The 23,057-nt window shown below is 59.2% G+C and overlaps 1 protein-coding gene across 7 annotated transcripts in view; it reads left to right on the top strand.

Moving 5' to 3' along the window:
* Window positions 1–23,057, top strand: part of SRCIN1 (SRC kinase signaling inhibitor 1) — a 68,679-nt gene that overhangs the window by 21,389 nt on the left and 24,233 nt on the right. For 4 of the 7 annotated variants that reach the window (XM_067020619.1, XM_067020616.1, XM_067020617.1 and 1 more), the window contains 11 exons: window positions 2,354–2,658; window positions 5,802–5,900; window positions 12,491–12,514; window positions 16,181–16,376; window positions 17,015–17,213; window positions 17,662–17,755; window positions 18,263–19,116; window positions 20,189–20,281; window positions 20,528–20,571; window positions 20,866–21,053; window positions 22,195–22,370. In XM_067020619.1, coding sequence (XP_066876720.1) covers window positions 2,354–2,658; window positions 5,802–5,900; window positions 12,491–12,514; window positions 16,181–16,376; window positions 17,015–17,213; window positions 17,662–17,755; window positions 18,263–19,116; window positions 20,189–20,281; window positions 20,528–20,571; window positions 20,866–21,053; window positions 22,195–22,370 — 2,272 coding nt within the window. The remainder of the gene's footprint in view (window positions 1–2,353; window positions 2,659–5,801; window positions 5,901–12,490; window positions 12,515–16,180; window positions 16,377–17,014; window positions 17,214–17,661; window positions 17,756–18,262; window positions 19,117–20,188; window positions 20,282–20,527; window positions 20,572–20,865; window positions 21,054–22,194; window positions 22,371–23,057) is intronic. The other 3 variants (XM_059046555.2, XM_067020615.1, XM_067020618.1) reach the window with 2 other exon arrangements.

Below are 23,057 nucleotides of genomic sequence, written 5' to 3'. Positions count from 1 at the left end.
GGCCATATTCACTGGCCACCGTGGGTGACCACCAGCTCCTCAAGAGCAGGGACTGGGACCCACCGCGATGGCCCCAGGCTTCCCAGCCTCAGTTGGGGGCCAGCTTCAGGAATTTCCTCCCTACCAGGGAACCTTCTCACCGTCTTAACTCAATGTGTTAACTCACTTTGAACTTAATAAATTTACTTTAAAGAAAAACCTTATCTCACTACCATCCCAAGGAACAGTACCCATGAAATCAGTGGTTGGGCCTTCTTGGTTTTTTCTTTTGAATCCTTGAAAATAAAGGTATAACTATTAAGCTATGGAACAATATTCCTCCCCCAGTCATCTCTTGGGTATCTGGACCTCACTTTGGGGAGCACAGCAGAGGGTTGTGACTGTGGTGAGAAGGAGAGTTGCCTGCGGGAGGGAGGAGGGAGGGACCCCAGACTCAGCGCCAGGGTGAGGAGACAGCAGGCAAACAACGAGGTGGTACCATTTTTCCATCAATAAACAATTGTCCTCTGGCCAGGAAGGTGTGGTGGGAGGGGATGAGGCAAACCTAATAAATGTTGGGGTGCAATCTAGCCTCTACCACTGACTGTAGCTTTGGGTGTGTCACTGGCCTCCTCTGACCTGGGTGGCCCCATCTCTGAAATGGGGCCACAGTAATACGCCCCCTCCCCCACCACACACACACACACACACACAGGAGGTTTGAAGGCTGTGGTAACGGCAGTCAGTCAGGCCCTTGGATGCTTTGGAGCTCTGTGTCCACGGAAGCCATTCTTCCCTTGGCTTTGGTGGGCGGTGCTGGGTCATCGAGGGGTCAGTCCCCGAGATCTACATGCCTCTGCCATAGTCCAGGGAGGAGTGTGTGAGTGTGTTAGGCGAGGGGTGGCTTTTCCTAGAACGTGGCCGAAACTCCTCTTTACTCCTGTGGTGGACGGGAGGCGACTGAGGCCTGGCAGCGGGCCTGATGAACACTGGATGTATGGAGGGAGGGGGCTGACGGGGGCTGGGCTGGATGGAACGTGGGCTGGGTCACAGAATCCTCAGCCCCACCTCTTTTGCCCCAGTCGGCCCTGTGAGTTAGCCCCTGCATCGGGGTGCCTGTGTCTGCTACAGTGTTTGATTTCCCCCCAGAGCTAGGCTACACTTAGGGGTGCTGCTTTGAGGCTAGTGGATTGTGAGGCTGGGGGTATGCTGGGGAAACCAAGTCTGTCTCTCAAGGGGGGTGACTTCTGGAGATGAGGGAGGGCAAATCTCTTTTACGACCAGGAATATGACTCGGGTAAGCCCCAGCAATTCCTCCCACCCCTGGTGTGGGTGACACTCTGGAACCGCTGTCCCTGCTGGGCTTTGGGAAGGTCAGCGTTGAGGCTGGAGGGTAGGAGACAGCAGAGCTGGGCCTGGGGAGGCCAAGGGCTCAAGGCTGATGGGCATGTGGGGATGGGCTTCAGAGATCTTCATGGAGACCTCAACCCCCGGCCTTCTCCTTTTTTTGCTTCTGTACTGTACTTTGTCCCCTGTGCGTCCCTTACAGGTCTGGAACTTGTTTGTGTGTGTTTTGGGAAGGGAGCCTGAAGAAAGGAAGTGGGGAGGGGAGGGTCCTCGGCGGGGGGGGAAGCTTGAGCTGTTCTGTCTGCTTTGAGTTTGTCCCCAGTCCATCTCTCACTGTCCTCTCTGTGCCCAGCCTCTCCTGTCTGTCTGTCTGTCTGTCTGTCTCTGGGGAGGGAAGGGAAAGGGGCTCCCATGTCCCAGGCCGTGGACCTCCATCTTCTTGGGAATCCCGAGTGTGATCTTTGCCCTCATTTCCCCCCTGTTTCCTAGTCCTGACCCTTTTCCAAGCCAACCCCCAGCCTAAAGACAAGTGTGTCCTGGACATGCTAGTCTGAGGGAGGAAGCTAGCCCCTGCCCCACTCCTTAGAAGATGCTCTTGAAAGAAAGACAGTGCAGGCTCCTTTCCACAGCTTTCAGGAAGCATCTAAAAGGAAACTCCCCTTCCCTCCCCTGTCGAGCCCAGCATAAGGAAGGAGAAAGGGGATGTGTGGTTAGAGAGGTGTCCAGGACCCCTGCTTCCAAGCCCTCCTTGGCCTCAAAGGACAGCACCTCAGCCACAGTCATTATCCTCCAGACCCACCGGCAGAGGGCAGGAAGCTGGACACTGCCCTGGCTTCCCACCCTCCTTGGAGCCACCCTTTCTGGCTCTTCTGTTCCTAGTGGGGGGCAGGCAGCCCCTGCCTCACCCCAGGTGCCTCGTGCCGCCCCCCGTTAGGCCAACCCCTCCTCGCAGTGAGCCCAGTGGGAGATGCGCAGTCCCAGGCCGGGCACACGGTGACCCTGCCGTCCCCCCTCTCCCCCCTTGCAGATCCGGAGCGGAGCAGCCCCCCCATGCTCTCTGCAGACGATGCCGAGTATCCTCGGGAATACCGGACCCTGGGGGGCGGGGGCGGAGGCGGGGGCAGCGGGGGCCGCCGCTTCTCCAACGTGGGGCTGGTGCACACATCGGAGCGGCGGCACACGGTGATCGCGGCCCAGAGCCTGGAGGCGCTCAGCGGGCTCCAGAAGGCCGATGCCGACCGCAAGCGCGATGCCTTCATGGACCACCTGAAGAGCAAGTACCCCCAGCACGCCCTAGCCCTGCGGAGTCAGCAAGACAGGATGCGGGAGCAGGTGAGTGGGGCCGGGCTGGGGAGGGGGTGTGGCTTGTGCTCCCCTCTCCCCAGGCTCATCCGGATTCTGAGAGGTGTCTGGGGCAGAGGGGGAAAGCGGATGCCCCGTTGCTGTGGTTGGCCTTTCCTGGAGCCTGGGGAGGAAGGGGGTGGGGGCTCAGCACCCAGACCCCTGCCTGCAGCCCTGGAATTTGGAGCATGGGACTGGACAGAGAGAGCCCAGCCTCTAATCAGGCTGTTGGACTGAGCCGAGGAAGCCTGTCTTGGAGAGACAAGAGCGTGGTGGGGAGGGAGAGGGACAGCCTCGCCGTGGACTGAGTGTTCTGAGTCTGAGGGTCCATCCAGCGGTGGAGTTGAGACCTTGGGGTCGGCACCTCTGTGATATGGCCCCTAAGGGAAGGTCAGGCCTTGGGCGTTTCAGAAGGCTGGGTCTCCTGTGCCCCAGCCCTGCAAGAACAGAGCCCAGGATTCCTGGGGCCTTTTACCTCCTCCCTCCTCCCCCACCCCGTTCCTTCCCTCCAAGACTCGCTGTGTGACTTTGAGCTAGAGGACTCCTGTCTCTGTGCCTTGGTTTCTCTCCTGTCATCAGTAGGACTTAGACGGGAGTCAGGGCTCCTGCCTCTGGTCCAGGACCTGTCTCCTTCTTTATGGGGTACGAAGCTTCCTTTGTAAAGCTCTCCCAGATCCTTGGGTTCCTGGATGCATCTCTGCATCCAAGTATGCCCTTCTTGTTCGTAGGAAAGTTCTTTCTTGGGATTGGCCTTCTACTTACAGTCCCACCTTGGTAGGGGCCTTGACAGCTGCAGCACGTTGGCTGTTGAGACCCAGGCATTGTCCACTCTGGGAGAAAGGGCTGAGGGGAGGATGGTTCATCCCATCAGCATCCTTTCAATCAAGCCTTGGGGTATCCGTCCCTGCTCTCGCGCCTGTCTGGCTCTGTCCCCCTTTCCAAGTACTGCTGGGTGTGGCTGGGGAGGGGGGAGAGTGTCCCCATCCCCATCCTTACTGTAGGGAACAAGGACACGTTGTTGCATTTCTGGTACCTTATCTGCCCCTGATGTCACCTCCAGTTCTGTCCAGCCTTTACCTTTTCTCAGCTCCGGAGCCCTCCTGGGAGCAGAGTTCCAACAAAAATAAGGGAGAGTTGCAGAAGGAGATCGGGCCCTCCCCTTCAGGGGTCCCTCTCAGTAGATTCCTTCTGTGCGCTCTGGCTTAAGGGGAGGGGACAGGGACCTTTGTGATCTAGATGGGGTGAAAGGATGGTTAAACTTAAGTATAAGGGGCACAGTCAGTTGGAAGAGGGTTTGGAGTAGGGGAGATCAGGTGGACCGGCCTGGTCAGGGAAGGCTTCCTGGAGGAGGAGGTACCTAAACTAGGCTTAGAAGGATGAAAAGGGTCTGAATAGTCATAGAGGAGGAGAACACTGTTTTAGGAGGTAGGGAGATGGGAGGTGAGCATAGGTCTGTGTTGGTTTGAGGACTGACATAGAGGTCCAACTGGCTGATGCAGAGGGCTCGGGGTGGGAGGCAGTGAGACGTGTGGGGGCCAGATGGTGGTGACTAGGGGGGCCGTGGCTGTTCTTGGATGGTGAATAGGAGGGGACAAGAGGGAGTGGCTGGAGGCAGGGAAAGGAGAGGAGGAAGAGAGTGTGTCAGGGAGGATGAAGGGAAAGGGATGGGGTGGGGGTGGGGTTGGAGGGAAGATGAACTAGCCTTGTTTGCTGCCTGGATCCAGGAGGCAAAGACAGAAAAACCTGGGTGACAGGGACATGTTGGTGCCTTGGGGTGAAATAAGAGGGATGGGAGGGAAACGTTTGGGGGAGTGGGGGACAGGAATAGGGGAGATGAGTTTGAGGAGGGGGTAGGGGTTTCCCGCAGAAGTCTGTTAGGCACTGAATATACAACTCAGGACTCTGAAGGGACCACAGCTTCAGAAGGAAGGTTGAGCACGACGTGGGCAGAAATGGAAGTGGGACCCAGGGTAAGCCTGGTCACCAAGGCAGAATGAAGTCTGAGAAGGGAGAGGGCCCATGACAGATGGGGAGGGGGAACCGGAAATGTCCCGCATCCCTGAGGAAGAGGACAAAGGCCCAGCAGGACGGCCCCCTGCGCTTCTGAAGTCTGGAGGGATGGGAGAGAGAAACAGCCATTGGGATCAGCCAGGATCTGTGGGTCTGGAGGGTATCAAGAGCTCCCTTCTCGTGCTGTGGTGAGGTAGCGGCCAGTGTCAGGGGTCGAGGAGGTTGGAGGTGGTGAGGGAACAGGACCCCTGGGCTGCAGATCTGTCTGGGGAGGTTTGGCCAGAAAAACATGAAGACAGCCAGCATGGCGGCCTCAAGGGGCAGCAGGCCTGTAAGAGAGCACATGGGCATGTTTGAGGGCCTCCTATGTGTCTGGCACATTCACTGGCACAGAGTAGGTGCTCAGGAAGTGAGTCAAAAAGCACGGCCACTCACTCACAAATTCTTTCCTTTATTCATTCGCTCATTCATCCGCTGCCTTGGGGAGTAAGTGGGTAGGATCTAGGGCTGTTTCACTTACGTTGAACGCTCGGTGCCTAAGCCTAGCGCCGGCTCAGTACGTTAGTGGGGTGACCTAATGAGAGACGGATGGCTCTGAGGATGCTGAGGGCCTGGAGGAATCAGGAGGGGATGGGTTTCGAGCCTTAGGTGTGGTGTGGGAGAAGAAAGTCACCTCTGTGAGATGGCGCGGGGAGGAAAGCGGTGCTGTCAGGACAGAGGCACACTGGGCTGAGGCCCCCCCCTGCGGAATGGTTCCCAACAGCTTCCGCGAGGGGGGAGTGAAGAGCTGGAAGAAGGGACAGGTGAGGGACAGCCCCCTTGCAGAGTGTCCGGAGAGGCAGTCAAGAATTGAAGGCAAGGACTTCAGGAGTATCCGCTGGGGAAGGCCTTGCCTTGGGCTCAAAGAGCCCCCAGCCTGACTGGAGAGAAAGACCCGGCAACAGGCGCAGGGCCCTGCATAGAGACCCAGCCTCCTAAGGGACTAGCCAGCGTCACGGCGCCCCCCCTGCGGGGCGAGCTCCGTGCCAGACATGCCGCAGGATTGCCCTCCCCACCCCGTCACAGTCCCCCAGCGGCTCCTGCCCGCTCCCCCTAATGGGGTGTCCCCCCCTTCGCACACACAGGTTGGCGGCTGGACCGTGGACCCCGTGTGCCTCCTCAGCTCCCTGTGTTCCCACCTCCATGGCGACTCCGCCCCCTCCGGGGCTGGCCAGCCGGCCCAGGTGAGTCACCCGCCTCCACCCCACCCCCCAAACCCATGGCACACTTGGGCTTTGGGGAGGATATTTTTTGGAGGGGGGATATCCAGGATTTTAATTTTGCATCCCTTTCTCTTACGTAGGAGCCCGCATTTTCAGGAGACTCCTATGCCCCGTACTCTCCCCGTGATAGTCTAATTCCTACCGCTACCTCCCCAAACCTGTGCCAAAGTTTGGCTTTGGGGAGGGAATATTTTTGAGGGGGAAGAGTCAGGTGACAAAAGCTTTTTTAAAAAAAGATCTTTCGCTCCTTAAACAGGGGTACCTCTCCCCTCACCCCACTGGTTTTCAGGAATCTCTTGTGCCCCGTACCCAATTCCCACCCCCACTGTGGACCATCTCGTTCCTCTATCCCCACCCTATCCTCCATCTCTGAGCAGAGCCAACCTTCCCCTGATGTCTCACCAGCAGGAAGTTCTTCATGATATCTCTCGCCCACACTTCTTGCCATGTCCACTGCTTAGTTTCAAAATGTGGAGAGGACCTTGGCCTCCAGCCATTTGTTCTGATTTTCTGATTCTTCATATGTCTCAGTTTCCCTGATGGGAAGATGGACAGGGGCACCCTGGGACAGGATCCTAAGGGCTCAGGCTCCCAGCTCAGGCCTGGACATTGCTGTGGGAGAAAAACAGTCATCTGAAGCCCCGGAGGGGAGGAGGGGCCAGGGAGTCAGAGTTACAGCCGGTCAGGGGCAGCCCTGAGGGGGCCTTGACTTGAGGGTGGCAGAGGAGGTGTAGTGGCAGAGAATCCAATGAGTCACATGGGTACCATCTTCTCTTCCTTGCATACCCTGCTTCCCCTGGAGAGGGGGCAGCAAGCCTTGACTTTTTCAAGAGGAATTAGGAGAAGGAAAAATGTGACAGCCTAGGAAAAAAACAAGGCTCCAGAGCACGGTACTTTTGTAACTCAAGTCTAGCAAGAGATTGGCAGGCTTGGCAACACTCTCAGGGCAGCCAGCCCACTTCCTTTCCCAGCTCTTGGCCCTGTACTGACTGAACTTCGGGAACAAAGATGTATCTGCGCCCAAGGCTAGATGGCAAGTGGGATGGACCCATCCCGAGTGGCCACATGTGCGGTGGAGGTCAGAGTGGGGCTAGGACAGGGATGGTGATGAGGCAGAGGACGCATGCGCTCCCTGGATAGAGCAGATAGAGCCTCTGGAGTTGGGGTGATGGAGGGAAGTGAGGCTGGACTTGGTGAGCTCTGATGTCCCAGGTGACGGGGTCCCAGGCCTGTCCACATCTGGAATCTACTCTGATGGAGGAAAGAGGAGAGCTTGAAGGGACCTTCACCCCAGGGCTTTGAAGTACAGAGAAAAGTGGCTGTGCCCAGGATCTTGTCATCACTTTATACTTAGTGCTTATCACACTTCCCATTCCCCATGGCTGGGTACGAGGCTCCTTTTTGTAAAGTGCAGGACCAGAGACGTTCAGCAAATGCCAGAGTCACACAGCAGAGCAGGATCAGAGGCCACGGAGGAAATTTAGGCATCCTAGGCCTCCCAGACTTGGCTGGGAATTGAGTCACGGGGGAGCTAGAACGGAAACGGTGCACAGCCGAGACCCCGGTAGGGAGAGACTGTAAGCTCAGAGAGTGGCCGGTCGAGGGGCAGGCCACTCTCCTTCCCCACCCACACACACACCCTGGGCCAGACATTTGGAGGTTGGGGGCTGAAGAAGACCCTGAGAGGGGACCGGAGGCCAGACTCCAAGCCAAAGCCCTTCCCCCGCTTCCACTAGACTGTCTAACCTCCCTCCCTCCTGCTGCAACCCGAGTCCCGGGCGGCGGGCCGGCATATCGGGTGACCGCGGCGACGCAGCCACCAGCCTCCGCCGTTCCTTGGCGGGGCTGCGCCGGCGGGGCCGCGCCGGGGAGGGGGCCAGAGAGAGGATGTGCACGGCGGCGCGCCGTGCCGCGCCAGGTGGAGTCGCGGTTACCGGGGCGACCGGGGCCCGGGCCGGCTCGGCGGCGGCGGCGGCGCCTCTCTCATTGCAGCAAAGGGCACCGGCGGCGGGGGCTGCGGAGGCGGCCGGGGGAGGGGAGAGCCCGGGCGGGTGGGAGTAGGGGGCTGCCCTCCCTCCCCCGCCCGACGCTCGACCTGGGGCTGAGAACCCCGCGTATACACCTGTGGCCGCAGGTAAGGGGGAGCGGCTGCGGGGGCCGGGGTAGCCGCCTCGGGTTCCGAGGGGCGGGGGCACGGAGATGGGGGCCCTTCCCACGACTCCGAGGGGCGGTCTGGGGGTGGGGGGCTCGCAAGCCGTTGCGGTTACAGATTCCTGAGAAACGCCCCCTCCCCTCCCCCATCTCGTTCTCAGCCTTCCGCAGGGGCCCGGCCCCCACCCCGAAATGCGGCTGGCGTCCCCTCCCCCAGCCTCAGAAAGTCATGACCTTTCCGGGGTGCGCCCTTGCGCCCCGCTCAGCGCGGGTCCCGCCGCACCCCCCACCTCCCCAACACACACACACTCTGCATTGGGAAGGGGTAGGAGGTGACCGTGTCGACGGGCACACAGGGGAGAGGGCACGTGCGTCGCGGTGGGAGGCTGGCGCCCTCGGGGGGCGTTAAGGAGCCCCAGCCTGGCGGGGGCAAGGGAGGGGGGAGGCGAATGTTTACGTGGACGCGTGTTCACAAGAGTTGAAAGGTGGGTGTGTGCGCCGGTGCACGCACAGCCAGGGGACTAGAGCAAGGGTGCGACCCATAGGTTGCCCTCCCTCTCCGAAGGATGTGTCGTCGTCCTCGGGGCTCGAGGTCAGGGAGGGGTCACGCACTCACCTAGCCTACAGAGGACGTCTGCCCAGGGGAGGGGAGAGACCTCAGCTGGCTAGGCTAAGGCTCCCAGGGGACACGGCCCCGCCCTTCCAGCGCACTGCGTTGGGGAGAAAGGACCAGCTGCAGGGGGGAGGGAAGAACCCCACCAAGGGCTCCTAGGGTAGAGGAGGGAGAGAGTTAACTCCTTAGCCCCCCGAGGGAAGAAGCTGTTTCCTCTTCTCAGCAGGGAGTTTGAGGACCCCCTGGCGCTGCTTCCTTGGGCCTCCAGGAAGCTACCCTTCTTGCATTTCTGAAAGCCTGGTCCCTACAGAGTGGATGGGTTGGCTTCCATCTTATCCTCCTAGAACACCTCTCATTTTGCCCCAGCTCCTGTAAGACTCTTCCCTACAAGTGATTACCTGGAAGGGTCTCTCCTACTCAGCCCTTTCTTTTTTTCACTGTCTCACTGTCCTCTGAGACCCCCCCACTCTCTGAGTATGGGGGAGGGAGACAGCTTTGCCCTAATACTGGAGGTTTTCACTTGGGTTGGGGAGCCAGACCTCTGTTGGGCCCTTCCTGCCCTCTGCCCTCCTTCCGGGGGTTTCTGGTGCTTGGAAATTCCCAGGGAAAAGACATGGAAGGCTGAGCTGTACTGGGTGCCAGGAGATGGAAAGTGGTGCCAGACAAGAGTATGCAGGGATACCCCCTTCCACCTGTGGCTGGTCCTGTTTTCTTGACACTCATTCATGGCCAAATATTTGTTGAGAGCCTACTGTATACCAGGCACTGTGTGGGGCAGGGCGGGAGGAACAGACAACCAGGAAGAGGGTGAGGAGTAAAGGGTGCTGGAGATTGGAGGAGGAGAGTCCCACCTTAGCAAACAGAGGAGCCCTCTGCTCTTAGGCACCCAAGGCTGTCCCATGGGTTTAACCCCCTGGAAAGAGACAGAGACGCGGGATAGACGGCATCCCCAAGGACCTCTCCCTACTATGGTTTTTCCCCTCCAAGGACATTGAGTTGCCAGGAGACTCTGTGTCTCGCTCCTGGTGGGGCCAACATGAAGGAGGATCATCCTTCCCACTTTCCAAGGTGACGGAGGGGCAGGATTCTGTGTACTCGACCAGCCAGCGCCCAAAGTCCCAGGACTCTGATCTCAGCCTCACTCCAAGTTCACCAAGCACAAAAACAGCATCTCTTCCATCTTTACCCTCTAGTGGGGCTTGGCTGGCCTGTTCTGTGGCCCTGATGCCACCCAGTCCTCTCCCCTGGCCCCAGCTACTGATCCCTCCTTTCCAGGTCTGGCTGCCCCATGGATGTGCCCAGTGTTGCCTGAGGCAGGCCCAGGTTGAGGGCATAGCTAGTGTGGCTGTAACCAGGCCCCATCCCTGTCCCCCTCCCAGAGACGTGAGGTGGGCTCCAGCTGTCTGCACGTACTGAGTCCGATGTGTTGACATTTGGGGCGGGGGTGGGGGTGGGGCATCTTCTGCTTCTTTTGAATCAGGAGTTCACCTACCTGCCACATGATGTCTGGGACGTCACAGGCATGGTACAGTGACCGAGGTGGCCAGAGGCGCCATGACCTGGCTAGTGGGGGGAAGGAGGGATGAGACTTTCTCTTTGTACGTGTGTGTGCTGCTTTGTGTGTCTCTGCAGCTGGTGTGCGTGTATGTGTGTACATATGTGTGAATGGGTATCCGTCATGTCTCTGTCTGTTTCTGTGACTCCCTAGGGGCCGGGGGGGGGGCCTCTGTGATTCGGCCCGGACGGGCCGGAGGTACATGTTTTGTATGAATGGGGTTGGTCCACGTATGAAGAGCTCTGTCTCTGAGTTTCTGTTTCTGGGGTTGTTTCTGACCATGGAGGGCTTTTCTCCAAGTGTTTGTGTCCCTTTGTGGGCGTGTCTTTGTTGCTCTGGCTGTGTTTGTGGCGATGTCATTATTGGAGGATGTCTGCGCGTCTGTATGCAGCTCTCCGTGTGGGGCCTGTCGTTGCAGGGTGCTGTGGGTGGCCTGTGTGTACACGGTGTGATGGTGGTGGTGGATGAGGGACGGCGGCCTTCTCTGCAGAGCCGTCCATCACCACTGGGGCTGCAGACATGACTCTCATCATAAACCTTCCCCTGCCCTCTGCCTGGCTCTGCCTGCCCTGCCCCCCACCCCCTGCCATCACATGTCCACTCTCTCTGCCCTCCTTCCCCTCCCCAAGGCCACAGGCAGCTGTGGCTGGAGCCTGATACTCCAGTCCCCCACCTCCCCTCCCCTCAGCACCTGTGGGCATCCCCTGACACCCAGGGGGTGGCATGTGTCCATAGGTAGTTCCAGGCACTGGCTACGGCACAGACTTTGCTGTCCCCTTCCTCTGCCTGGCATGTGGCTATTTTTTGCATCTCTTGGAGCAAATGCTGGGGGCAGAGATGGGGACTGTGGCCCAGAGGGGATGGTCCTGGTGAGTAAACCTCTTCACCCTAGCCCTAACCTGGCACCACCCCCACCCTAAAGATCCGAAGCCTCCATCCCAGCAGGGCCCCTCTCCAACTCCTTTCCACCACTAAAGTATTCAGGCGGCACAGGACACCCCGCCATGGTGTCCTCCCCCCATCAGGAGCCACTGGTGTCACTCTCCTCTGCCAGTGGCTCTGAGGCCTAGGGAATCTTGTCTGCTGGTGCCAGGCACCCCAGGGCCAGGCCATCTGCTGCCTCTGTCTTCCTGCTGAGGCTGGCACCGGTCAGCAGGGTGCCCTCAGCTTTGCCAAGAACCCATCCGGCCTCCAGGCCACTCCTCCCTTGTCCTTAGCCATCTGGAGGGGCCTTCTGGTCTCCAGGGAAGGCGGGGTGACTGTAGGTTATTGTGAATGAGGAGGAACCTGAGGCCCCCATTCTAGGGGAGCAAGGAGCCCTCCCCTCTCATCTGTTCAACCACAGAACATTGCTGACACTCCCTTGCTGTCCATGGCTCCCCATCCATTGCCCAGTGCTGTGGGGTGATGGGCATCTGTCCACTTTCCCTGTAACCCAGGTCCATCATGTTACCCAGGCCTCCCTGCCCTGGGCTTGGCCCCCTGCCTACCTCTTCCACCCCCTGCCCCATCAGCCCTCCTGGGGTCCAGTCCCATCCTACTCAGTTTCACGCAAATGCTCTCTGCTTGTCCACCCAGTTAAGTCTCAATTCTTTCACTTTGCATTTAAGGGCGCTCCTCTGGCCCCAGGCCCTTCTTCACAGCCTAACCTGCTACTCTCCCAGGCCCTGTGCCCCAGCCAAACCGAACTGTTCCCTCAACACACCCTGCACGTGCCTCCCCATGCCCTCTGCTCAGCAGGCCCTTCCTCCCAATCTCTTTTTTTAAAGACCCACCAAAAACGTTCATTTTTTTAGACTCACCAAAAATGCCACCTCTTCTGGGAAGTTTTCCCTGGCCGGCCACAACCAGATGCCATTTCTCTGACCCTGCAGCTCCTATTCAGCTCTGCCAGTGTCTCACGTGTTCCCTGTATCATGGTCATCTGCATCTTTTCCTGCCTGTAACTCTCTGAGGACAGTTACTGTGACTAGGTTACGTGGCTTATAAATGTCTGGGATGATGGTTCTCCCCTGTCCCAGCAGGAGGCCTGGAGCCCTCTCAGGGCCATCCCGGGCCTCCTCTGTAGAGAATGGGATGTACCAGGCATGGCTTCCTTCCTGTTCCTGGGAGGGTGGAGGGCCCACATCCCGGGGGCTGAGTGCTGAGCGCCAAGGGTCTCTAACCTGCCCCTGGCCCTACTCTCTCCTCCCAGCGCCCCCGCATAACCATCTCTTCTCTTATTTCCATCAGCAGCCAAACTACTGGAGTTTCAAGGTCAGTGTGTGGTGCTTCTGCGTCCGTGACAACCGCATGTGCTCTCCCGCCCCTGCCCCTCCCTGCACATGCTTTGCACACAGTCGTGCATCTGCAAGGGACCGTCTGGTGTGGGTGGTGGGCCTTGGGACTGCAGGCTGGGTCTGCTGCTTTGAGAGAGCCTGGGTTCGCCTGCCAGGGGCTTGTGGATCCAGCGTGGGAGTTTGTGCCACCCCTGCTGGGGATCTGGGCTGAGGATGCTGAGGCTTCCGCAGGACGTAAAGAGTATTTGGGAACGAGAGAGGCATTTTCCCCAGCCTGGAGGGACTGCTGGCTCCAGGGGAGGGAAGTGGACCCCATGATCGTATTGAGGGCCTTGTTCTCTGAACTCAGACTTCATCTTCCAGGGAGGCCCTGTGACTATAATGGGCCCCTTATCCCTTTCTTACATCCCACTATGGGGAGCTGGTCAGTGCCAGGCAAGAGACTCACAGACTTACACCCCCAAACCCGTTGCCCAAGTGGAGGGCTGGGCTCAGGGATGGTGCCTTCCTGCCTCCTCTGGAGAGTCTGGACCATCCCCAGCTGGAGAGATGTCTGTCCCCTCCAGAGGCATCCTGCTGACCCCCAAGGGAGCACGCTCCTGGACCTCCTCTTCTCTGGCACCAGGCTCAGAACCGAAGACGCTTGCGTCCTGGAGTCTCCGGTCCCTCAAATCCTGGGCATCGTGACAGGGGGTGGGAGGTATACATTCCAGACTCCCCCAGTGCCATCTTGCTCCAAGCATCTTGTTTGCATGCATCCTTCCAGAGAAAAGTCCTTGAATCAGAGAGTCACGGAATTGTAGAGTCATGGCATCAGGCATATAGCCTTTTTGGAGGAAGCAGTAGAGCGTAGTGGTTCAATGCACGGGGCCAAGGGCCAGGCTGCCTGGTGGTGAATTCCAGTCTGCTACTAACTAGCTGGGTGACCTGGGGCAAGTTACATAATTCTCTGAGCCTTGGTTTCTCCTCCATAAAACGGAACGGTATCTACATCATAGAGTTGTTGTAAAGGTAGAAGAAACACAAGACTGCATGTCCTAAGCGCAGTGCCTGGCTCATGGTGAGCCTTACCTCATTAGCTATTAGCATCCTGGATACCGACTTAATTCCCAACTCAGAGTCACCTTGGGAACTTGTCAAAAACCTTGAACCCCAGGCTCCAAGCCCCAGAGATTCAGATTTTAGTGAATGTGGGGCACTGGAAAGAATGTTTTTAAAAGCTCCCAAGTGATTCTGTCCTAGCCTGTGGACAGCTTTTGGGAATCTCACATCCTAGTCTGACTGCCCCACTCAGTGTTCCGTCTACCTGATCTCTGACCAGGAGTCATCGGTTCCTCACTGGAGCATCTCCAGGGACCGGTGCTCACTGCTTCCGATCTTTGGGAAGCCCTTTCCTATCTTTGGAGAGCTCCGCTTAAATTACTGTTTTGTTCTCTTGCCATCTCCCTCTAGTCAGGAAGTCCTTCTGGATGTCTCACTTTTTTTCTGCTCTGTTGTCCCAGCCCAGGGCTGGAGAGACATGCTAATGGGCTTTCTCTCTTCTCAAGAGGGTTTTCTACAAAGGCTGTGAGAATGGAAAGGTGCCCAGGAGGCCAGGATGGAGACAGGAACTGGTGGGGCAGGGAATGTGGACATCTCTTCTCGCATGGTTCCCTGGGCTGCCTTCTCAGTCCCTAGGATCCCTGCCCCTCCTTCATCTGGCCCCTGTTCCATCTTCTTATTGGCAACTCACGTGTGCCCCCCAGGCACTGTGGCCACCCCCTACTCTTCACCCCTGCTAGCTGCCTCATTTTGCCTGAATTCTGTAGACCCTCATCCATACTAGCCTGGCAACCACTGACCTTCCAGTTGCCTGGCAACCTCATGACCCCCAGACCAGGCCTGGTTCCCCACACTGGGAAGAGAGAAGGGCGTAGGCCGGCACTGGTGATCAGCCTAGAACTGAGCTGCAGGGTCCAAAGTCTGGGCACAGGCATCCCCCACAGTGGGTCCAGTTGCTACGCTGCCTCCCTCCTCCCCAGAACCATGCCCACCCGCTGGTCAAGGCATTGTGTTTGAGGCTGGATGCCCGCTAATGTCCCCAAATCTGACCTGCTATATCTCCAAGCCCTTGAGGACACTTTGGGGACAGCTGGGCACACTGTCCATCAGAGGAAGATGCTCTCTTTGAGAGTGCTAATCCGACTGGAACATTCAATTGAGTTAATATGAAGATGGAGATTAATTAGGGGTTAATCAGGACTTGGGGATGGAAGGAGCTGAGGAGGAGAATAAATACTTCCTTTTTAGAGATACTTTTACTGTTTTTTAAAAAATTATAAAAATGATACATTCTGATTGTGCAAAGTTCACCCGGCAGAGAAATGTATAAAGTAGAAAGGGAATGCTCTGTCTCAGCCCCAAGATAACCAATGTTAATGGTTTTGAATGATTTGTTGCTGTTAAAGATAGGCAATTTATTTTATAGAAAAATACAATTGGGCAACATGATTTTTTTCTTGATAACATGTATATGTGTGATACATCTAATATATATATAATGTTACATAACGGGGAATGATGTAGATCTGATTCAGTATCTTTCTCCCTTAAATAGATGGGTTTCTGACAGCAACCGGGTTTGAGGGGAGGGGCTGGGGCAGACTGGCAGGAGCTGTGGCCCTGAGTGACAGCCCCAGCTTTCAGCCAAAAGTAGGCTCTTGATGTGCAATTGAAATCAGGGTGTCTCCTCTCCCAAGGAGAGAGTAATCGAGCTGTCCCTGGGGCAGGGAATGGTCACTGGGTGGAAAGCCTTCCCTAGCCACAGCCAGATATCACCCTCAGCTGTGGCTTCAGGGCAAGGGGCCGCTATGTTGGTACTGGAGGAGGCTTTTCTGGGAGGCTAGCCAGGCAGGTTGGCTGTGTGGCAGCATGTGCCATGCAGGGAGGGGCTGAGGCCTGGCACTTATGCCATGTACTCATGTGGGCTAAGCATGTGCACTGCATGTACTAGGCAGATAGTCTGTGTGAAGCTGGGGTCCACCTGGCTTTGGGAGGTTTGGGGTGGCTCTCCCAGTCACTCTAAGTCCAGGACATTGTTCCCAGCTCTGTGAGGGCCCATACCTCCCAGAGCTGGGATCCTGGGGTCCCTAGCTCTCTGCTTTCTCCCTGCTTTCAGCCCCCACCCCAACCCTCTGAACCTCACGAAGGAGAAGTTCATCGCTCTCGAATCCGCCGCTTAATTAATGTCTGGAACTAATGCCCCAATTTGCTCAACGATTCTGCTGCTCACCTCGGTGACAAATTTGTGTTGTTGTTCTTTGGAAGCTTAAAATAGCAGGCGTGCCCATGGCTCCCGCTCAGATGGTTTCTTGTCTGGCTTCCCAGGGTGCCTGAGTCCTTGGCCCACTCCTTACCTGCTGGGTGTCCCGGGGAGGCCAAGGCCCCAAGAGGTTGGGGAACTCTCGTGCAGCCACACAGCGAGTCTGGAATCTAGGAGACCCTCAGGCGCGCGCGTGCGTGTGCGTGTGCGTGTGCGTGTGCGTGTGTGTGTGTCTCGCTGGCTGGCTGGCTGGCTGGCTGGGGCTCCCTGGGCCTGGATGGGGGCAGTGGGCAGAGTGAAGGGGTCATTCCTGGTTCCTCTTGCCCCGCCCTGCCCCTGCAGACCCGCAGCTCGCGCCACACTCAGGGAGCCCAGCCTGGGCTGGCGGACCAGGCGGCCAAGCTGTCGTACGCCTCGGCTGAGTCACTGGAGACCATGTCGGAGGCGGAGCTGCCCCTGGGCTTCAGTAGGATGAACCGCTTCCGGCAGAGCCTGCCCCTCTCCCGCTCAACCAGCCAGACCAAGCTGCGCTCACCAGGTACTGCTTGTCCATCTTCCCTCCAGGCTACTGGCTCCTCCCTCTGCTCTGCTTACCCTGGAACCCTCTCCATCCCCTTTATCACTCCCTCTCTCCTCAACCATCTTTCTAGTAAGCCTCTGGTTCCCTTCCCCCATAGCCATCTTCACCCCCCCCCCTCCACCCAGAAATCTCCTCCCCACAAGGCCTCTTCCTCCTCTGCGGCTCCCTTCCCAACTTTCCTCCACTTCTCTCTTCCCTCACTTCTCTCTCCCTCAGCACCCCCTGCCCTGTCCTTCTCTCTCCAAGCCTCCTCTCTCCTTTAGGCTTCTCTCTCACCCCCTTCAGCAGCCCCCCTTTCCTTCATCCTCTCCCTTCTCACCTCTCCCCCTCCAAAGCAACCACTCACTCTCAGTTTCTGTCCCACCTGCTCCTGCCCCCAGTTCCATTTCCTCATCCAGACTCCAACCTGCCTGCGGTCGAGGAAGTGCCTTAAGGGGCCGGCAGCATGAGGAGTGCCTGGGTGCACCTGCACTCCGGGGCGGCATCCGGCCTCAGGCCCTGCCTCTGCGGGACCAGCGCGGCTCCCCGAGGCTCCCCGGGCCGCCGGCGTGGTGGTGATAGCGGCCCTGACAGCGAGGGCGGCGTCTCCTTCGCAGGGGTGCTGTTCCTGCAGTTCGGGGAGGAGACTCGGCGCGTGCACATCACGCACGAGGTCAGCAGCCTGGACACGCTGCACGCACTCATCGCGCACATGTTCCCGCAGAAGCTCACCATGGGCATGCTGAAGTCGCCCAACACAGCCATCCTCATCAAGGACGAGGCTCGCAACGTCTTCTACGAGTTGGAGGACGTCCGGTGGGCGTGGCCCCGGGGGGGATGGGGTGGGCCTCCCCATGCTCCTCCTCTGAGGGGGGTTCGACGCCGCAGGTCATTCCCCAGCCCCCTCCTGACCCAACCTCGGCCCTCGCCCTCTCCTCCCGGAGCCCTACCGCCCCGCCCCCTTCTTCGGTCATCCCGGCCCCACCCCCTCCCTTTAAATCATTCACCCCTGCTGATTGGCCTTGGCTTCAGCTTACCTGAAAATGGCTCGTGAGGCCGAGGAGGTGTACGGGGTGGAAGCTGCTGAGTGTGTGTGTGTTGTTGGCAGGCAGCCCGAGGCACGAGATCCACTGAGCAAGGAGTTAGGAAGGGGTTGGGGCTCGTGGTCCTTCTTGGCCACCCCTCTTCCGTCTGCCTGGAGTAGCTTCCCCTCCTCATCACAGGGCTGGGGGATGGTGACCCTCTGCACCCCTCCCTCCCCCAGGGACATCCAGGACCGCAGTATCATCAAGATCTATAGGAAGGAGCCACTCTACGCCGCTTTCCCTGGCTCACACCTCACCAACGGGGACCTCCGGGTATGGCTGGGGAGGCCCCGGGCCTTGGGGAGGCTGGGCAGATGGTGTCCAGGAGCACAGAGTCTAGTCACTTGTCACCAGGGACAGCTTTGGAGAAGGGAATGTGGAGGCTGAAGCAGAGGGTGGCCTTCATTAATTGTGGAGTCATGGAGGAGTCCTTCCCCTCATCTGCCACTTTCCCCTCTTCTCCGATCAGATTTCTCGAACCCGCCTCTAAATATTCTAGGAGACCTCTCTCAGGAACCACCCCTTACCTTTTCGCTTCCCGTCCCCCACCATAGGGTGGGCTGGGGGTCGCTCCTCTGGTGCCTCTCCCTCCACCACTTCTCCCTCCGTGCTGGGAGCCCTGAAGGGAAAGGGGCCCAAGATGCAGCAGGAGGGTGGGAAGGCAGAGAACAGAAGGGACTTCGTAAGCGTCAGGGGGGAGCTGCTGGCTCCTCAAGTAAGAAGCAAGGGATCCCCCTTTGTGACCAGCCCTGTGGGGTTCGGGGGCTGTCTTCTGCACAGAGAGAGATGGTGTATGCGTCGCGGGAGTCGTCGCCCACGCGGCGCCTCAACAACCTGTCGCCGGCGCCGCACCTAGCCTCCGGTTCGCCGCCGCCGGGGCTACCGTCGGGGCTGCCGTCGGGCTCGCCGTCGCGCTCGCGCCTATCGTATGCCGGGGGGCGCCCGCCCTCCTACGCTGGCAGCCCCGTGCACCACGCGGCCGAGCGGCTGGGAAACGCCCCTGCCGCCCCGGGCGTTAGCCCGAGCCCCAGCGCCATCCTGGAGCGGCGCGACGTGAAGCCGGATGAGGACCTGGCGGGCAAGGCGGGCGGCATGGTGCTGGTGAAGGGCGAGGGCCTCTACGCCGACCCCTACGGGCTGCTTCACGAGGGCCGCCTGAGCCTGGCCGCGGCCGCCGGCGACCCATTCGCCTACCCGGGCGCCGGGGGCCTGTATAAGCGCGGCTCGGTGCGCTCACTCAGCACTTACTCGGCCGCAGCGCTGCAGTCCGACCTGGAGGACTCGCTGTATAAGGCGGCGGCCGGAGGCGGCCCGCTCTATGGCGACGGCTACGGCTTCCGCCTGCCGCCCTCGTCGCCGCAGAAGCTGGCCGACGTGGCTGCGCCCCCCGGGGGCCCCCCGCCGCCGCACAGCCCCTACTCGGGGCCGCCCAGCCGCGGCTCGCCGGTGCGCCAGTCCTTCCGCAAGGACTCAGGCTCCTCGTCGGTCTTCGCCGAGAGCCCCGGAGGCAAGACCCGCAGCACCGGGGGCTCCTCGACGGCTGGAGCCCCCCCTCCCGAGCTCTTCCCCGGGCCTGGGGAGCGCCCGCTCGTTGGGTTCGGGCCTCCTGTGCCAGCCAAGGACACGGAGACCAGGTGAGGGACGCTGGCGAGGCCCGGGGCTGCGCGGGTGGGGTGGGGAGAGGGGACACGGCAGAGGCCGTGGCAGATTGTGTCCTGGACTCTGAGACCCGGGAATCCTTGTAGACCCGGAGTAGCCTTGAGGGGTCGCCAGAGTATCTTGGCCGTGGCAGGGAAGGCACTGGAAAGACGTTTTATCTGCAAGGCCTGAGAGCTGGACGAGAGGGCCCCAGACAAGGACCCTGGAGACCTAGGTTTGCATCCGGTCCCTGAGCCTCAGTTTCCCCAACTGAAATTGAGGCTGAAGTAGAACTCTTTATTTAGTGCCTTTCCTGCTCAGACATAGAATGTGCCGCCATGAGAGCTGTCCAGCACAGGGCCGGCTGAAGTCCACGGGGGAGGGGGTGCTGGTAAGAAGTGGGGATGGGGAGAGAGGCACATTTCTTTATGTAGCCTCCGAGCTGGGGAACTCTTGCCCATCATTCAGCTCCCTGCTAAGGGTGCAAGGCTGGAGGAGGTAACCAGGGCACTGAGCTGCCCCCCTCTGCCCTCAAGCAGCACTGCTAAGAGGTGAGAAGAAACGATTCATTCATACAGCTTTCTTGTGGCCAGTGTGCCAGGCACTGCACTGGCCACTGTTTATGCCAAGCTGAGCAAACACGGTTCCTGCCCTGCCTAGTGAGGGAGACACAGCAAAAAATACTTGTTCTTCCCTTGGGAGGGTGTACTCCTCAAGGCTGTTGGGGACTCTGGGATGGCTTCAGAGAAGAGGGTAAGGAGGAGGGCATGCTGGCAGGGGGAATACATGTGCAGAGACCCAGAGTGGCCTGGGTGGGGCCCATTAGGGAGCCAGTGATGAGAGATGAGTCTGGAGAGGGAGGGGGTGACTGTCAGATGGGGAAGGGCCTTTCCAATGTTGGAGGTAGGCTGTGGATCCTTAGGCAGTGGGACCCTTTGAATTGTCTGTGTGCTGGTGGCTGGGGAGGGAATGGTATTTCCTCTAATTATCAATCTTAGGAATGGGGCGCTGGGCAGGAGGGACCCCATGCCCAGAGATGGGGTTGTTCAAAGCCACCATCTTCCCCAGGGAGCGCATGGAGGCCATGGAGAAGCAAATTGCCAGCCTCACCGGCCTGGTGCAGAGTGCCCTACTGCGAGGTTCGGAGCCAGAGACCCCCAGGTGAGGTTCTTCTCCCAACACCACTGCCACGGCATGTGGTTGGGCAAGAGGGAGGGAAAGTGAACATCAGGAGCTCTGGGCTCAGCTCAGCCAGTGTCTCATCATTCTGCCCTGGGTGACTCGCCTCCCTTCTCTGGGACTGCATCCTGAGATCAGGGGACTGGAGGAGTTTATGTTAAGGTCTCACCCAGCTTTGACAGTCTGGGGCCTGGACCCCCTGATGGCCATCTTTTCCCTGTGCCACAGTGAGAAGATTGAAGGCTCCAATGGAGCAGCCACCCCCTCAGCACGTGAGTGACTCTTCTCCCCTCCCCCACAGGTTCTTGCCCTCTTTGAGCCTCAGATTCCTAATCTGTAAAGTGGCTACATCACCAGGCTTCAATGGATAAATGAGCAGTCACCTTAGACCAAGATGCCTTCGCTCCGGCGCTTTGCTCCTCGCAGAGAGGGCTGACCACTAGTTGGGGCAGGGAGCCAGAGCCACGTCTCTCTGTGGCTGCTGTGTGGGGTCAGGAGTGGGGGGGACTTTACCCCAGGCTCACGATTTATTCCCTTTCTCCCGTCCTCGTGGTCCCTGTCTGCAGCCTGCGGGTCAGGCAGCCGGAGCAGCGGGGCCACCCCAGTGTCCGGCCCTCCCCCGCCCTCGGCCAGCAGCACGCCTGCGGGGCAGCCCACTGCCATCAACCGTTTGCAGATGCAGCTACACCTGCGTGGCCTGCAGAACAGCACCAATGACCTGCGGAGCCAGCTTCAGCAACTGCGGAAGCTCCAGGTATCACCCTCTCCAGGGCCTCGCCCTGTACCCCGCTTCCTCAAACCCCGCCCCCTCAAACCCCGCCCCGCCAGAACCTGCCCACGAAACTCCTTCCCGCGAGTCTGCCCCATCCCGAGGCCCTCCGCCGCTCACTGGGGTGCTCTCCGAAACCCTCCTCGAACTCTCGCCACCTCTGTGAGTCTCTACTCCCTCACCAAGCCCCCATCCCTCGCCCGGGTCCCCCTCACTGAGCCCTCTTGCCCCTTTCCTGAATCCTCACCGCTCTCCTGAAGCCCCAATCCACCTCACTGAGCCCCCTTCTCCGGTCAGTATCCCTCAGGACAGTCCCTCTCCCTTCCTGCCCCGCATTCTCTACCCCCTCCCCTCCCTTGGGCGGAAGCCCTTCCCCCAGATCCCCTCAGCTCTCCCTTCCTGAGCCCACACAGTCTTCCCGGGCCTGCCCCGCCTGGCAGATGGTCCCACCAGTCAGGAGCCTGGCATCGCTGTGCCCGCTCCTCGAGAGTATCCCAGGGCCCGTCAGGTGAGAATAATGAATAGAGACAGGCTGGAGAGGGGGCAGAGAGTTGCCATCTGGGCAATGGGTAAGATCTCGCCCACCCCCACCTTTGCCCCAACTGGGCCTTAGAACTCGGTTTTCCCGGCCCAGCCACGGAAGCTCTATCAAACCCCAGTGCTTGAGTCCTTCATCGAAGCCATAGCCATGCAGCCGCAAGGTGGGCAGGGCCCTACGTAGGGCCACCCCTTGCCCCCCAAATATCCGCTACCCTGTTCTCCTGCCTCTATATTTCCCCAGAACGAAACATTGTCCTCCGCCCCCCACCATCTTACCCCTTCGCTGCAGCGAACCGCCACAGCCATGCAGCTGCACCTTCTGCAGGGCCCAACTTGGCACTCCTCCCTCCACTATCCCAGGCCGTTCTCCTCCTGCCTCTATTCTTCCCCAGAAGTAAGCCCTCGGCCTGTGCCCCCCACCATCCCACCCTTTCACTGCTGCTCACAGCCACAGCCGAGCATTGGTATCTTCCGTGGAGCTTGCCCCGCGTCGGGCTCTCCTCTGCCTGCCTCCTCCTAGCCCTCTCCCGGCTGCGCGCCTCCGTTCCCTCCCACCCCAGTCCATCGGTCCATGTGCGTCCCGCAGCTACAGAACCTGGAGTCTTTGCGCGCGCTGCTGAAGGGCACGGAGGCGGAGCTGAGCATGCGCGTGTCGGAGGCGGCGCGGCGGCAGGAGGACCCACTGCAGCGGCAGCGCACCCTAGTGGAGGAGGAGCGGCTGCGCTACCTCAACGACGAGGAGCTCATTACCCAGCAGCTCAAGTGAGGCTGGGCCCAGCTTTGGAGGGAGGGCTGGGGGTGCGGCCTGGGTGGCCGGCAACCTGGTTTCACGGGGAGGCGAAGCTCCCTTCCTTCTGAATCACAGGTGACGTTCTGAAGCCTGATTTCCTTCTCCTCTGTGGCCTGATTTCTCTGTGACCCACAAACCTTTGACCATCTGGCACAATTCCTGTTTTCTTTTTTTCTGGCTTGATGCCTGCTTTTGCTATGGTCTTGCTTCCTAACGGTCCACAGTCTGGCTTCCCCGTGGCCTGCAGCCTTACTCTCATGCGTCCAGCTGCCCGATGTCACTCTGCCCTCTGCCTGCTTTCCTTCTGGCCTGTGACCCGTGCAAACTGACCCGCGAGTATTCAGGTGGAGCTTTCGGGTGTAGCCAGCTTGGTCAGCTTGGCGCTGACCAGTCACAGTTGCCACCACTCCAAGTCTCTGATCTCTGAGACCAGGTGTAGCCAAGGAGAACCCTCCTCCCGTCCTAGTGCAGCTGAAACAGGGCTCCAGGAATAGAGAACACCCCACCCCCAAATGCTTAGACATGGAAGGGTTAACAGAAGACAGTCCTCTGCTCCAAATTTAGCAAATGGCTGTCTGGCCAAGATTTGATTGTCTGGCACCATTGAAGGGAGAAGCTGCCTGCCGCTGTCCATCCACTGAGTGAGCAGCCCCAGCCCA

This window comes from Kogia breviceps, chromosome 19 (genome assembly GCF_026419965.1).
Source record: "Kogia breviceps isolate mKogBre1 chromosome 19, mKogBre1 haplotype 1, whole genome shotgun sequence".
NCBI classification, from domain to species: Eukaryota; Metazoa; Chordata; class Mammalia; order Artiodactyla; family Physeteridae; genus Kogia; species Kogia breviceps.
This window is presented reverse-complemented; position numbering and strand designations above follow the sequence as displayed.